Source organism: Alligator mississippiensis, chromosome 2, assembly GCF_030867095.1.
Source record: "Alligator mississippiensis isolate rAllMis1 chromosome 2, rAllMis1, whole genome shotgun sequence".
Classification (NCBI taxonomy): Eukaryota; Metazoa; Chordata; order Crocodylia; family Alligatoridae; genus Alligator; species Alligator mississippiensis.
The window spans coordinates 167,291,088-167,306,126 of NC_081825.1; the positions used below are offsets into that span (position 1 = coordinate 167,291,088).

The 15,039-nt window shown below is 42.6% G+C and overlaps 1 protein-coding gene across 2 annotated transcripts in view; it reads right to left on the bottom strand.

Annotated features, from left to right (window-relative positions):
- Window positions 1-15,039, bottom strand: part of NPFFR2 (neuropeptide FF receptor 2) — a 64,033-nt gene that overhangs the window by 6,954 nt on the left and 42,040 nt on the right. For both annotated transcript variants that reach the window (XM_019493496.2, XM_019493497.2), the window contains exons 4-6: window positions 12,837-12,941; window positions 7,961-8,300; window positions 82-181 (exon numbers count right to left, since the gene is read on the bottom strand). In XM_019493496.2, the coding sequence (XP_019349041.1) occupies window positions 82-181; window positions 7,961-8,288 (428 nt within the window). In that variant the 5' untranslated portion in view covers window positions 8,289-8,300; window positions 12,837-12,941. The remainder of the gene's footprint in view (window positions 1-81; window positions 182-7,960; window positions 8,301-12,836; window positions 12,942-15,039) is intronic.

Sequence of the window (15,039 nt, forward strand, 5' to 3'; positions counted from 1 at the left end):
TCATGATAACAACAGATGCTTGGATATCCTGAGAGAATGGACACTGTACATATTTTAAATGTCTGTTGGCTTCAATCTTACCTGTCAACTGCAATTGCAACCAAAGTGAAAACAGAGGCTGAGACAGAGATTCCCTGGACCATGCCGCTCATCTTGCAAACCATGCTTCCAAAGGGCCATCCTGGAAGGCACAAATTGAAAGAGCCTGAGCAATTTCTAATTGTTACCATGTCACTTCAGTGTTGAAGGCTCCATCCTCCCTCTGATGTGTATGGTAAACTCTCTAAAATTAGCAAAGTGTATGTTAATCTGAAGGAGCATGTTGCTGTCTAGTGACTCACGATCAGATAACTTAACAGGTGGAAAGATTATGTAAGTAGATTATGTATTTGGACAGAGCTTGCAGATGTGTTTCTCATCCCTAAAGTGACACACATGTACCTATCTCCTTAACCCTAATGCAGGTTAAAGCAATATCTCCTGAGGGAAAGGGGGGACAGACACTGTAGCAGTACCATAACTACTGCTGGGCAAGTGAGACACAATCCCACTGACATAAAGGAGGTGCCAGAATGGAGGCTTCCAGAGAGTCTGAACCACCCAAATGTGGTGCCAAATCCACTGATTTCCATAGCTGCTAGTGATGGTAATCTGTGGCAGTCAGTGAAGAGGAGTCAGGGTTTGGTGTGGGAGTCCCTCACAGCCATTGGGACAGCTGGAAGCTTATGTGGGACACATCCTATTAACCTTGGTCCTCTCATCAGGATCACATCCCTGCTGTGGGAGCCACTGCTGTTACAGAGAGAGGTGTCTGCACAGTCAGCACCCAGGAGAAATCAGGGTTACTGGGAAGTGATCCCCATGCTGCTCAGGGCCAAACTGTACCAGTTTGCTGTAGCTGCAGTGCTGTAGTTGTTTCCACATGTAACATGGACCTTACAGATTTCATAGACATTAAGGCTGGAAAGGACCTTGCAAGATCATCAGGTCCAGCCCCCTGCCCAAAGGGCAGGCAGTCAGCAGGGGTCAAATGATCCCAGCAAGATAAGCATCCAAGTGTTTCTTAAAGGAATCCAGAGTAGGTGCCTGCACCACATCTGAGGGGATTCTATTCCAGGCCCTGAGGTCTCAAACAGTAAAGAAGTTGTTCCTTATGTCCAGCCTTACCTTACCTGACAAAGGGAGTTTTAAGTGGTGTAATTTACACATTGGAGCCTCACATGTGCATAACATTATTTGTAGCCTTCATCCATCTGACTTGGCTCAGAGTCACATGGCTGTAATGGAGTGTAATGGCATGCTGGCCAGTAAAGCTCACATGATGCAGGATAAAAAAAGAGGAATATAGCAAGAAAAGCAATTAGGAGTCAATAGGTGTGTATGGAAACTGGCCAACCATGAAGTTGCACTATTTCCTGACTTCTTCCCACATAGGTTCTGCCAGTTTTACACTCATTTAAGCCCCTTCATAAATATATGTACCTAAATAGGCCCAGTGAAGTCCGAGTCAATGTCTGACTGACACCAGCTTTTTAATGACTTCTGGATGCATTTAACTTCTAGCACCAATTTCAAAGAGTACTAGTAATAACTCTGCAGTACATATGTCTACACCCCACCCCATGATGATGCTGTACCAAAAAAAAAAAATCTTTCTTAAGCTATCTAGGTCTCCCTTTTCTTCACCCAGGTTTGTCTAGGGAGCTGGCTCTTTAGTTCCATCTGCCCTTTCTTAAGTTTCCAGGGCTCCAGGGTATAATTTTTAGACATGGTACTATTATAGCATTTAGAAAAAGCAGAAGTTTTATTTTAAAAATATTGTTGTTGTTTGGTTGTTGTTGCTATTACAAATAGACACGTATTTTTCCCTCATAGAAGGATAATGGTATTTGACCATAAATATTTTTTAACAACTTTAAATAATTGCATTAATGTTGGTAGTCAAATTTTAAATAAATAAATGCAAAAGGGCAGAGAAAAAATGGGAGTTAATAATATTTTTCTTGCATTTTTAGAGGAAGATATTATTTTATGTTTTTAGTATTAATATAATAATTGTATAAAGTGTGGATAACTATACATCCTTTGACAATATAGTAAAAAAACACCCTTCTTTCAAAATTGTCCATGAAAGTATATTAAACAAAAAAGGAGAGAAAAGAGGAAAGTTTCCACGCACAAGAAAGACCACAAAACACATGCAGTTTGCAGGATCAATCAAAAGACATTATTTAACACGGTGTTCTTTTATGAAACTATTGCTTATAGCTTGCTAAAAGGCACTACCTTGGTGACTTCAACACTACACCAAATACCTTAATAAATAGTTGTTAGTATTCTTTTAACTTCTGATGCTTCTTCAAGCATTCAAGGACAGGAATGATGGCATTTATCTTCAAACCAAACTAGATGGAGACTTGTTCAGCATCATAAGGTTTAGAGCAAAAAACAAGGTGGAAGAACTTGTTCTGAGAGATTTTCTGTTTGCGGGTGATGCGGCCTTAGTTGTCCACAGTAAATCTTCCCTGCAAAATCTCTTGGACAGATTTTCTGCATCATGCAAAAGCTTTGGATTGACAGTTAGTCTCAAGAAGACTGTGATCATGTACGAAATGGTGAAAGAACCAGTGCCTGACATCACTCTGGAAGGTAAAGCTCTTGGCATCATTGACAGCCTTTGCTACTTAGATTCTATGATAAGCAGGAATCTTGACCTTTAGATTGAACTGACTAACAGAATCAGAAAAGCAGCTAAGAATTTCAGGCTATTACAGAGTAGTTAAGTTGTAGTTACCTTAGTCTAAGAACATAGAAAGGCAAGGGTCTTTGGGTAGATCTTTTATTAGACCAACTAAATAGTTGAAAAGAAGTTCTTTGCAAGCATTCAGGCACAAACACCTGAGGAATTGTGTTTGTGCCTGAAAGCTTGCAAATAACTTTTTCCAAGTATTTAGTTGGGCTATTACAGAAACATGCATGGAATAATAACAAACTATCAACTAAAATGAAGATGTGAATCTATGAGACTTGCATGCTGTCATCCCGGCTTAATACTTCAGAAACATGGATTATGTTATGCCAGGCACATCAGGAGACTGACCAGATTCCATATGAGATGCCTGAGCAAGATCCTGAAAATAAAGTGGGAAGACAAAATGCCAAACAGAGGTGCTGGAGCATGCAGGATTGACACACTGAGAAACCATTATCAAGAAGAAGAGGTTGCAATGACTTGACGATAATCAGAAGAATAGGAGGAGACTTTGTCCCCAAGAATATTTTGTACAGCAAGATTCAAGATGGCTCTAGAAAGTGGGATTGCCCTTTTTGGCAGTACCATCGAGTATGCAATAATGATATGAAGTTGTTCAACATCAATATAGAAATCTGGAAGGAGTGTGCAGAATCTTGTCCAATCTGGAGGGAAAACCTAGCATTAGGTGCAGTTCAATAAGAAGCATCTTTGATCCCAGGATAGATGCAAAGTGGGAAAGAAGAAAACAGCATCCTGTAAACTTGGACTCCAACTCAGGCAAGACATGGATCTGTGAAACTTGTAACAGGCTATGTCACTCTCAATTTGGGCTTGTCAGCCACAAGTGGATTCATCAGGCACTTGACTAGACCTCTTATGTATACACCATGATCCAGAGGATTGACATTTGCCTAGATATGTAGCTCTTGCTTTAATGATGATAAAATAATCTAGAAGTGTGTTCCTTTTGATGTTGGTATTCTAGTTTTAATTGATTTTTAATATGCTATTAAAATTGTAGGGGTGCACTGATAGAGATTTTTGGGGCCGATATCAATGACCGATTTTTAACAAGCTATATCAGCCAATACAGATCTGATTGCTGATATTCAGTCGGACAGCTTGGAAAGCAGTGTCCGGCTGGTAAGTGTTATGGGGGAAGGGGCGAGGGGGGAGGGAAGGGGTGTTGGGGGACAGATCAAGGCCCCCACAGTGAGGGAGGGAGAGGGGATGGGCCTGGGGCAGATGCTGCATAGCCAGGGTGGAGGGCAGGATGGAGCCATAAGAGGCTTATCTGAGGGTCATGGTGGGGAGGGCAGCTCCTGCTGTTGCACACACCCCGGGAGGGCATGGGGGTGGGAGGGTGCCACCAGATTTGGGCACAGGGTGATGGTGGGTTGCTGCTGTGGGCTGGGGCGGCACTGAGATCTCCCCAGCAGAGGGCTGGGCCAGGTTGCGCTCAGCATGGGCAGTGATGGTGCTGGAAGCAGGGCTAAGGAGGAGGGCTGTAGCCACCCCAACATTCACTGTAGCCCCCCTCCCAGTGCCATCACCACCTGCCCCGAGCGCAGTCCAGCACAGCCCCTGCCGGGAAGAGCTCAGAGCTCGATGCCACCCCCAGCCCCAGCCCACAGCAGCAGCCCACTATCATCCCATGCGCAAATCCAAGGGCCCACGCCCCCTATGCTCTCCCGGTGCGTGTGTAGCAGTGGGAGCTGCCCCCCATGTCTCCCAGATGAGCTGCTCACAGCTCTGCCCCACACTCCACTGTGGCTGTGCAGCACCTCTCCCTTTCTCAGCCCCAGCCCAATCCCACTCCCTCCCTCATCACAGGGGCCTTGATCTGTCCCCCACCACAATGCCCCTTTCCCTCCCTTACCAGCTGGACCCAGCAGCTCTCCACACTGCTGGGCTGCGCTCCTGGCTGCCTGCATGCTGTGCTCTGGCTGCTGCATGCATGGGGCATTTATCAGTGATATTATCGGCCACATCAGCCAAAAAATTTTGATTGCTAATACTGTCAATTTTCCTTATATTGGTGCCAATCTGATATGGGACCAATGTACTGGTGTACCTCTTTAAGTGTATTGTAATACACTACCATTTATAATTCTGTAAACCTTGACATTAAAGAAAACCTCAAATTTGATAGGAAATGGGGTATATTTTAAAAATTTATGATATAAAATTTTGCATAAGATGACATGTTAAAAAAAGATACTTTTCAAATAGGTCAGCAAATGGAGTACAGGATCATAGGAAAGCAGGGCTGGAATGGACCTCAAAAGGTCATCCAGTCCAGTCCCCTGCTCAAGGCACGATCATCCCTGACTAAACAATGCCAGAAAGTATCTGTCCAATAGGGCAGTGCAGAGCTTCGGTCCCTGATTCGATTCAACGGAGATTTGGCCCAATTTGGTGGCTAATCTCCAAATCCAAATTGAATCAGGGGACCCTTTAATCTCTCTGAATTGAACTGGAACCCTCCGAATTGATTTGGAGACATTTAGAAAGATTTGGTGATTTGGACATAGACACAGCTTTAAATGTCTTTTCTACATACCTCTAGGTAGCAGGTGGCTTAAGAATGCTGCAATACTGGGGCACATGGAGCATCCCACAGGAGCGTGGGGGGGGGTCCCCAGCACACTTGTCAACAGACCCAGAAGTGGACCAGACAGCACTTCCAGTCCACTTCCACAACTGCCAGGGAGCATGCAAGGGCCCCCCTCCAAACCTCCCCCTCCCTGGCTCAGCAACTGGTGACTCCTGGGTCTGGGGGGGGCACCCGGGGTCCCCCGTGACTGATTGCCAAGCTGGGAGGATCTGGGGGGGGGAGCCCCACGTGTTCCCCAGCAGATCCAGAAGTGGACAAGAAGAACTTCCAGTCCACTTCCAGGTTCGCCACCAAGCACGTGGAGGGTCACCTGCACTCCTGTTGGATGCTCCATGTGCCCCAGCACTGCAGCATTCACAAGCCACACTGGTACCTCAAGGTATGTAGAAAAAACTTTTAAAGCTGTGTCTATGTGTGAATCGCTGATTCTCTGAATCAGCATTGAATCTTCAGATTCGGATTCGACCAAATTGAATCAGCGACAGTGATCCAAATCAACTAATTGAATCGCTGTCCCTAAGTTGGTCCAAATCCAAATTGAATAGGGCCCACTTCACACACCCCTACTGTCTAACCTGCTTTTGAAAATTACCAGGGATGGAGATTTCACAATTTCTCGAGGTAGCCTGTTCCAATGCTTGATTGCCTTCATAGTCAGAAATTTCCTCCTAATCTCCCACCTAAATTTCCCCTTCTGTAGCCTTAGGCCATTATTCCTCGTCCTATCCCCTGTGGCACAGAGAAAAGTCTATCTCCATCCTCTTTATAATCACCCTTCAGGTGTTTGAAGACTGTTATCAAATCCCCAATCAGTCTTTTCTTCTCCAGATTCAATAACCTTAGCTCTTCCAGCCTTTCTTCATAACTCATACTTCCTGGGCCTCTAAACATTTTTGTTGCTCTCCATTGGACTCTTTCCAATCTGTCCACATCCTTCTTGAAGAGCAGGGCCTAAAACTGGACACAGTACTCTAGGTGAGACCTCACCAGTACTGAATAGAGTGTGAAAACTGAAGTACAAAAGGCATTAATACTTCAGTCTTCTCTACATGATCTGTAACTAGATTTTTTTTCTGCATTCCATAAGGGACCTATGGTTTCTTTGGTCTACCTCTTATTCTTGATATACTTGTAAAATCCCTTTTTTGTGTCTTTTACCAATTGTTTCTCAAATCATTCCTTGGCCTTCCTAATTTTCTCCCTGCATGCCCATGCAATATACTTATACTGTTTCCTAGTACTATGACCAAGTTTTCACTTTTTATACAATTGCTTTTTGAGTTTCAGCTTAATAAAGATGTTAGCCAGACTTGTGCTTCCCATTCTTCTGTTGCATCAGGATAGCTTACTCCTGCATCCTTATAATCTCCTTTGCTATATTTGTGCATGTATTTAATTTGATTGGACTGATATTGAATTGTACTGACCACATGGAAAAATATCATTTCCCCAAAAGCTAATTAAAAATTTGCATGAAATACATGCCATAATTTGTCACATACAGTACCTCCTAGGATACAATATACTCCTTGTTTTTGAAAGGCAGAGTGGGGAAAGAAAAGATTTTTCCATAGTTATGGCTGCATAAAGCAGGAACAGAACCTAATCTTGAGCTGACTCACCCTCCCTTTCCTGATTCTCTAAAGGTCAAACTGTAGCTGCTGATGAAGATTGCTCTCCATGGTTGGACCTGTGATTTTGAAAAGAGCTGTCTCCTGGGATGTGAAATTGGAGTTGATACACCAGGAAAAAACAAGAAGCCTCTTTTAGACACCAATATTACCCCAAGAAAAGTTAGCTTGATTAGTGGAACATCAAGGCCATCGCAATGGAGAGGTAGTAGTTAACCCCTGTGGAGTGAAAGCTCAAATTCCATACAGCCAGGCAAAACCAAGGACAAGGTCACGGAGAAGCACAAAGTATGACATGGGCTTATTAGACGAATGTCACAGTACAGGGTGTGGGCATATGTCAAAAATACATGAAAAATGTATGTTATTATCACTAATATTCATTACATTTTTAAAATTGTCTCTGTAGCTGAACTCAAAACAAGCTCATTTCAGAACAATACTTATTTTACCAACCCACCCCGCCAAAAAAAACCCCCAAACCATTAACTACATGAAAAATCTGACATTCAGTCATTACAAAATGTCAAGTTATGTTTATTGATATCACTCAGTTGCCACAGTTACTTCCTATTTTGGTCTTGATTCTGCTTTCCATTGCACCTGTTTTGTCAGCTGAAGGCAACATAACATTCATCACCCAACTGGTGTAATGATGTAGAGGACAGGCCTTTTTAAGAATATCTACCAACACAAATGTAGTTTTACTATTGGCAAATATTCAATTTTATAATAACTCTTGAGTGTCATTTGGTTGACCTCTGTAATAGTTAGGAACCAGGGATTTGATTCTGAACATTCTTGAACTTTCAGTTCTGATCCAGGAAATTGTTCTGCCAAATATCTGTGTTGGTTATTTTAGCAAAAGCTTTTACACATCCTTACTTAGGATGTATTTCTGCTGCACAGGTAATTTCCCTGCAAATATCTATGTTCAAGCAGTCAGAGTCTACCTACCTGCTATTATGTTGTCCAGGAGGGTAGTAGGCATGCAGAATATACCCACCAGTAAATCACTGACAGCAAGGTTTAAGATGAAGAGGTTCGTAACTGTACGCATGTGCTTGCTCCTCAGAACGATGAAGCAAACCACTCCGTTGCCAACCATACACAAGAGGAAGATGAGGAGGTAGGAGATGATGAAGACTGCTGCCACTGGAGGCTGATGCAGGTAGAAGTCTACATAAGAAATGTTGCTTTCTGTGTATGGATGCTTGTATGTCCCATTGAAACTTGGCAAATGAGGCCATCTGAATGAAGAATTGGAATCCAGTTTCTCATTCATGTTGTATTGTTCCTTGCAAGATAGAAAATAGCACCTTACACGTGTGTAAAAATGTTGGGTGCCCAATACCCATGAAAACAGGCACAACCATATTTCTAATAATAAATAATCTTGTAGTACTGCCTGAACAAATAGATATACTACATTTGCAGTAGTGACCACATTATCTGCACTCAGTCCATTAATATTTGCCAATTCTGTTTCCAATAGTCCATGGTCTAAGAAACCCCAAATTGCTACTAATTTTACCTTTCAGGATCCATAATATGTCAGACATGATTTTCCTTGTTTATTTGATAAATACAGAATTTGTCCATTAACAATTACACTGACTTAGAGCCTAGAAAGAGTAATAGCTGGATCTTGGATCCTAGATTTAAGTCAACTTTTTCAAAAAAAGAGGTAATGGATTTTTGCAATTCCTGGGTGTCTGACTCAAGACAGTTTGGGTCTCTTGTTTGGAAATGTTGAAGCACTGTTATATCCCACTAGCTTCAGCTGGAATTTTTGGTGTTCTTCACCCCGGAGCACAATGCTCTTAACAATAAAAACGGTGCACACAAAGCTAAATTACCTCATTTGAAAATGTTGACCTTTATGTCCAGTACCTCAGAGACCTTCAGAGCTAGGCTTAGGAGGCTTAAGTAATTAGAAACATAGAATTCCCCCTGTACCAGTAGAAATGAAACTTTTCTTTCTAGCTATAGAAGATCACAAGATATCACTGGACTTAAAGTTTAGGGTGTTACAACTGAGGTGTCTATGGCTATGTTCTTGAAAGGGGATGGTCACATTCTGTTTTTTGGGTGCTGTATTTCTAAATGCAGGGGATTTGTTACCTCCTGCAGCTGGGAAAGCAACATGTTGTCTCACTTATATTTGCTTTTTTTCTTTGTTCTTTCAACAAGAAATATGACATTTGAAACCAAAAGTGAATATTTTGCACTCTGTGTGTTGTGAAAGGAAACAAACATTTTAACTGCTTACAGACATTAACCCCTCCCCCCCTGCAAAAAAAGCAAAAAAATGACACTTCAAACTTGGCATGCTCCTGTGCTGAGCTCAGCACATGCCCGGAAGAGGCACTGCATTAGTTGGACCCAGCTTGCCCAATGTTTGTATAAATCAGATGCTTCAGTGGGGCTTTTTTGGCTTTTTTATATACTAGCTGATTGAATCAGCTATTAGAAAAAAGCACCAAAAAGCCCTGCTGAAGTGCCTAATCAGTCGCTGCAGAGCCAGGTCAAACTACCATACCACTTCTTCTGGTAAGGTACTTTTTTTTTTTTAACCTCTGTAAGCAACCATAGAACATGACATTGGGACTGTCCTGTACATCCCAGTAATTAAAAACCACCACTATAATAGTAATGGCAGAACCAAATGAACAAATTGTTCTTTTTCATTCCAGATTCCTATTTACAGTTCAGTCATGTAATCTTTTTCATACATTGGAGTCCATAAGAGTCTGAGTGTGAATGCACCAAATGTAAGCAAACTGAAAGTAATTTCAAAAGACTGTATATTATGAAGCAGCATAAAAAGGCAACATTCACAAATATTAATCTGATATAACAGAGAAGATACGTACAAATGACCCTTAAAATTGCCAAAAGCCAAGTTCCCTTGAGAAGACAGGCTCCATAAACAACCAGCCAAAAGGGAAATACTAGAGAACCTAACAAGTCAATTTAGAACCTGACACAATGGAAGATGAAGGACATAAAATAAAAAAATCAGTAAAATCTGAGAAGGCAGTGCAGGTTAAGAAATCTTCTGCTTAAGCACAGGTTAAATTTCTGCCGGACTTCAAAAAATCAGTTAAAGGCAAACAAGCTGCTGAATGTGTTCATATACAGGGGACTCTCTTTAAAATGATTACTAAAATTATAGTTCCTAATAGAACACGATTGATTTTTATTACTCTGTTTACAAGTAAAACAGGGTTGTGTCAAGCTGTGGAAAGGAATCAATAGACTAAAGCTGAAAGGACTGTTTTGTAGATAGAGTATTGGTGTGGAACACAGATCTCTGAATTTGTTTCTTGATTCAACCATTGACTTTGAGTGTGATACTGAACCACCCACATTTGACCGAACCACCCACATTTGATCTCTTTGGGCATATCTACATGTGATGCTATGTCACCATAGCAGCGTGCTAGGGTGTAACATAGCGTCTACAGGGGCCTATATGTGACCATTAGCTACTTCACCATAGCAACGCACTACCCCGTTATAGCATGCCACTACGGCAAAGTAGCTACTAAACATAACCATGCACACTGCGTACAGCACAGTATGGGCTGTTACTGTGCCCTGACTTAGTACTTCCAAAAGGAAGTAATAAATTATGGTGCAGCAACAACATTGTTATAGCAACACATGTAAACGCGCCCTTTGTCCCATCACCAACTAGGCATTGCAGATTATAATATGATCTTTCTTCCATTCTTTGTAATTACATTGTAAAGTAAATACTCATCTGTTTTCTTTGTAAGTGAAACTCTTTAAAGGTAAGAATTTCGGTTATTGCCACCACAAACCCTCACCTGCAACTATAAGAAACAATTTTGAAAATGCCCAAGACATCCTATAATACGCCATAGGTAACAGGAGGGTAGACGAGGGCATTACTAATGCCCTGCCGCTGCACCAGCAGGGAAATCGTTGGTTAATGTATATTCACATACTACTAGGAAATGGCCTTGCATCCTTAATATGGAGGAAGACAAAATCTACTGCAATCTATGTCAAGCTAATCTAACCGATGCCCTGCTCTGCCTTTAGGGTACCCTTTCCTCCTTCTTGCCCACCATGCCTTCATGTACTTATTGGATTGAAAAGGGAGGCTGCCTTGAGTCCTAGAACAAGCCTTGATCCATCCAATAGCCAGCAGGACCCTCCTGAACACCACTGGCCTCGATCATTCCCCTTTTTCCAGGCTATGGTCTCACTCTGGCTTGAACCTGCCCCCAGCAGGACTCAAGGTGACCACATACCCTTTGGACATCATTTAATTCACAGACTCATAGATTCATAGACATTAGGAGCTGGAAGGGACCTTGCAAAATCATCAAGTCCAGCCCCCCTGCCATAGACAGGAAGTCTTTCTGGATCAAATGATCCCAGCAATATATGCATCTAAACACCTTTTGAATAAGTCCAGAGTAGGTGCTTGCACCACCTCTGAGGGGAGTCTGTTCCAGACCTTGGACACTCGGACTGTAAAGGAGTTTTTCCTTATGCCAGTCTAAAATGGCCTTCCAGAAGTTTGTGGCTGTTAGACCTAGTTATCCCTTGGAGAGCCCTGATGAACAACTGTTCTCCCAGATCCTGGTGCACCCCCCCTTATATACTTATAAGCTGCCACTAAGTACCCCATGAGCCTGCTCTAGGCTGAAGAGTCCCATGTCCATGGGCGAATGGTGCCTCTTGAGTCAGGGGATCGCTTGCCCTCCGAGCAGCCAGTCAACAACTGGGGGGGGGGGGGGGGGGCATGCCCCATGGCTAATCATGCAGACCAGAGGGGGGCACTTCCAGACCGGTGCAATGAGCTGCAGAGGAACACCCCCACCCCCCACCCCCACCCGGCATGATCAGCCACAGGGGGACATTGGGGATTGCTTCTCCTGTCACCCCCACTCCCCTGGCCGGCGCTCTCCTGGGAGGCAACAGCACTCTCACCTGCTCCCCCTGACCATTGCCTAAGTGGGGAATGCTGCTATCAGGGGGTGCACCAGAGCTTTCAGGGGGTGCATGTGCACTCTCTTGTGCCCCCTACACATCACCACTGCCCATGTCCCTCAGCCCCTCCTCATAAGGTTTGCTCTCTTGGCCTTTGATCATGCAAGTGGCTCTCCTTTGGGCTCTCTCAAGCTTATCCACATAGCTCCTGAAGTGGGAGGTCCAAAACTGGACAGTGCTCTAGCTGCAGCCTCACTAAGGCTGAGTAGTGTGGGAGGATAATGTCCCTGGTTTTGCTTGAGATGCATCAGTGGATGCATGCCAGAGTTTGGTTTGCTTTTCAGCCACAGCATCACACTGGGGGCTCATGTTCATTTTGTGGTCAATCAAGACCCCCAAGTCTCTTTCTGTCATGGTACTAGAGAGTGCAGCACTGCAGAGCCTGTAAGTGTGATGCTGGTTCTTCCTCCCAAGGTGGAGCACCCTGCACTTCTCTGCATTAAATGCCATCAGGTTTTGGTCCGCCCACCTTGCAAGACTGTCCAGGCCAGCCTGTATCCCCAGCCTATCCTCCAGTGTGACTGCCTTCCCTCATAGTTCAGTGTCATCCACAGACTTTGCCAGTCCACATGTGATGCCCAAATCCAGATCATTTATGAAGATGTTGAAAGTACTGGCCCGAGCCAGGCAATTAGATCTGGCTTCAGTATTTGTTTACTGATCAGGCCTACCTAACTGTATGTCATAAAAGCTTGGTTGAGTCTAATGAACAATAAATTCAAATACTGTAATATTGTCTCAAAATACATGACAAAATACTTTAAATTAAAAAAATGAAAATGGATACATTCAAGATACTTACTATATTTATTTATCATAACCAGAATACAGATTGAAGGGAGGACCATTGTCTTATTTCCTGGATATGAGAGACTGTAGTCTGACTTTATGCTCCAAGTGGAACTCGCTGAAATGAAAGGGGAGAGCTTCAGAGAACAAGTCACAATAACTATCTTCATTCTTCCTGCTGTGTCCTCCACTATGCAGTTTTTAATCTGCCTCCTACCCTTTCCTGTGGTTACCTGACATGTTTACCCTCATGTTTACTTCTCAAGAAAACACAGTTTTGTTATATTTTGCATAACAAGCTGATTCAACACTATCAAAATCTTTTTAGGCAGAGGCAGAAGGAGCCATTTCTGTGTTTTGTGTGATAGTACTGGCCAGGGCATTGGTGGCAATAGAAAATGTCATTTTTGTAACCCCTGTAAATCAACAGCTAGGGCTGGTTCTGCACTTGCCCACCCCTACTTATGCTACTGCCTGCCTGTCAAGCAAGAAATGGGATAACAATCTTTATGCTGACAAGGCTTAGCTTAACTTTCTGGAAAGAAATTGTGATGCTATTAAATACTGTTTTCTACCTTCTGTGCCAAACTTATAGGTTTCTAGAAATTAAATGATATATCATGCTCTGCTCTATAATACATGCATTTCTCTGCCACTGCTTTCCTATGCACTGATTAAAAGGCCTGCACTTCAGTGCTGGCAAAGAGAGCTGGAAAAGTTCCCTTCCAATTTATTCCTTGCACCTTCAAATGAATCAGTATCTACAAATTATTTTTTACCAGTCTTATCTTTGTTAAAAATCTTTCTCTGATGCATACTTTTATTTGGATTCATTATCTATCAAATGTTTTAATCAATCTGAGTCCACAGTTAGCTACTGCTGGAAAATGTTTTAGTGCAAATGGTATCATTCACCTGAAAACACACCTTGGTGGTTGTACCTCAAAACATACTCAAGATGGGGGGCATGAAATGTGCATGAAGATGGTATGACTGCATAAGCCTGGCAGTAATAGCCTGGGTTCTGCTTTTGGGCACAGTGCAGAAGTGATGTATAGTCTCACTACACCCACAGCAGGCCAAAGACAGTCAGTGCCTCTGAGAGGCCATTCAGAAGGTCTTCCCTACTCCCTTCTTGCTGTACAGCAAAGAAATAAGTTGTAGCAGTTTATTCTCACATTTGCACTGTACCAGCTGGTATGAAGGGGTAGGTGGGAAAGGTGATAATCATCTCCCAAGGCAAATTTAGACATGGCCCAGTGGTGCATTCACATCTCCCTTTGACTGACTCTTGGTCCACCCAAAGTTTAAAGCCAACTGACTGACAGTGGCAACAATATTTCTATTCAGACCCAAGTAAGGAAATCAGTTGACTTCACTGCTCATTATAATTCCTTCTAAACTCTTCATCCCACAGGTCTTAACAACCCTCTCCTTTTTCATCACTTTGAGATTCCACTAATCAAGTGATCCTTTTTTTTTGCTATTCTTCTGTCTGTTAGCCGGTCTGGGTAAAGTAGCTCCTATTTCACAGTCCTACAACCTGTTTTGAACTCTAGTTAAAGCATTAACTCATGTGTGGAAATAAATTTCAGTGGCCATGTCTATGCATCACGTAACATGGAGCATCGCATAGCATGAACCTAAAAGCTGTTCGGCAACACTACTGTGCAGTAAGTCTGCTTACTGCGCAGTCATTTAGTACTTGTGTATGCAAATACTAAATGACTGCACAGTAACAACTGCACAGTCAGAGTTTTGTGTAGATGTGGCCAGTGAAGCATTGGATGCACTGTTGAGATGCTCAAGAAGGCTAGACTTTGATTTATGAATCTGAAAAAAGGGATGTACATTTCATTCTAATGACTACAAGACTAATGAAACAACATCTTTTGATTATTTTTTACCTAGTTTGGTTTTTTCATACATAATTAATGCACATTCTAATAAAGTTATATTTGTTTTTGCTTTGATCTCAAACTGAATAATAAAGCCCAGAGCCCTGCAATATTAGTAAAGTTTATATTTTATTTTAAACTGGAGAAAAATATTTGTTTTATATGGGATGGTGCACCTCACCATCTGCACCCCACCTCACTTGTAAAAATCCTAGATCCACTTGCGTTCATCTCCTATTCTGTTTCACACACAGATAGAGAACATGTTCACACTGAACTCCACACCAGGCAGGCCCTGATTGAGCTCAGAGTAGTTTT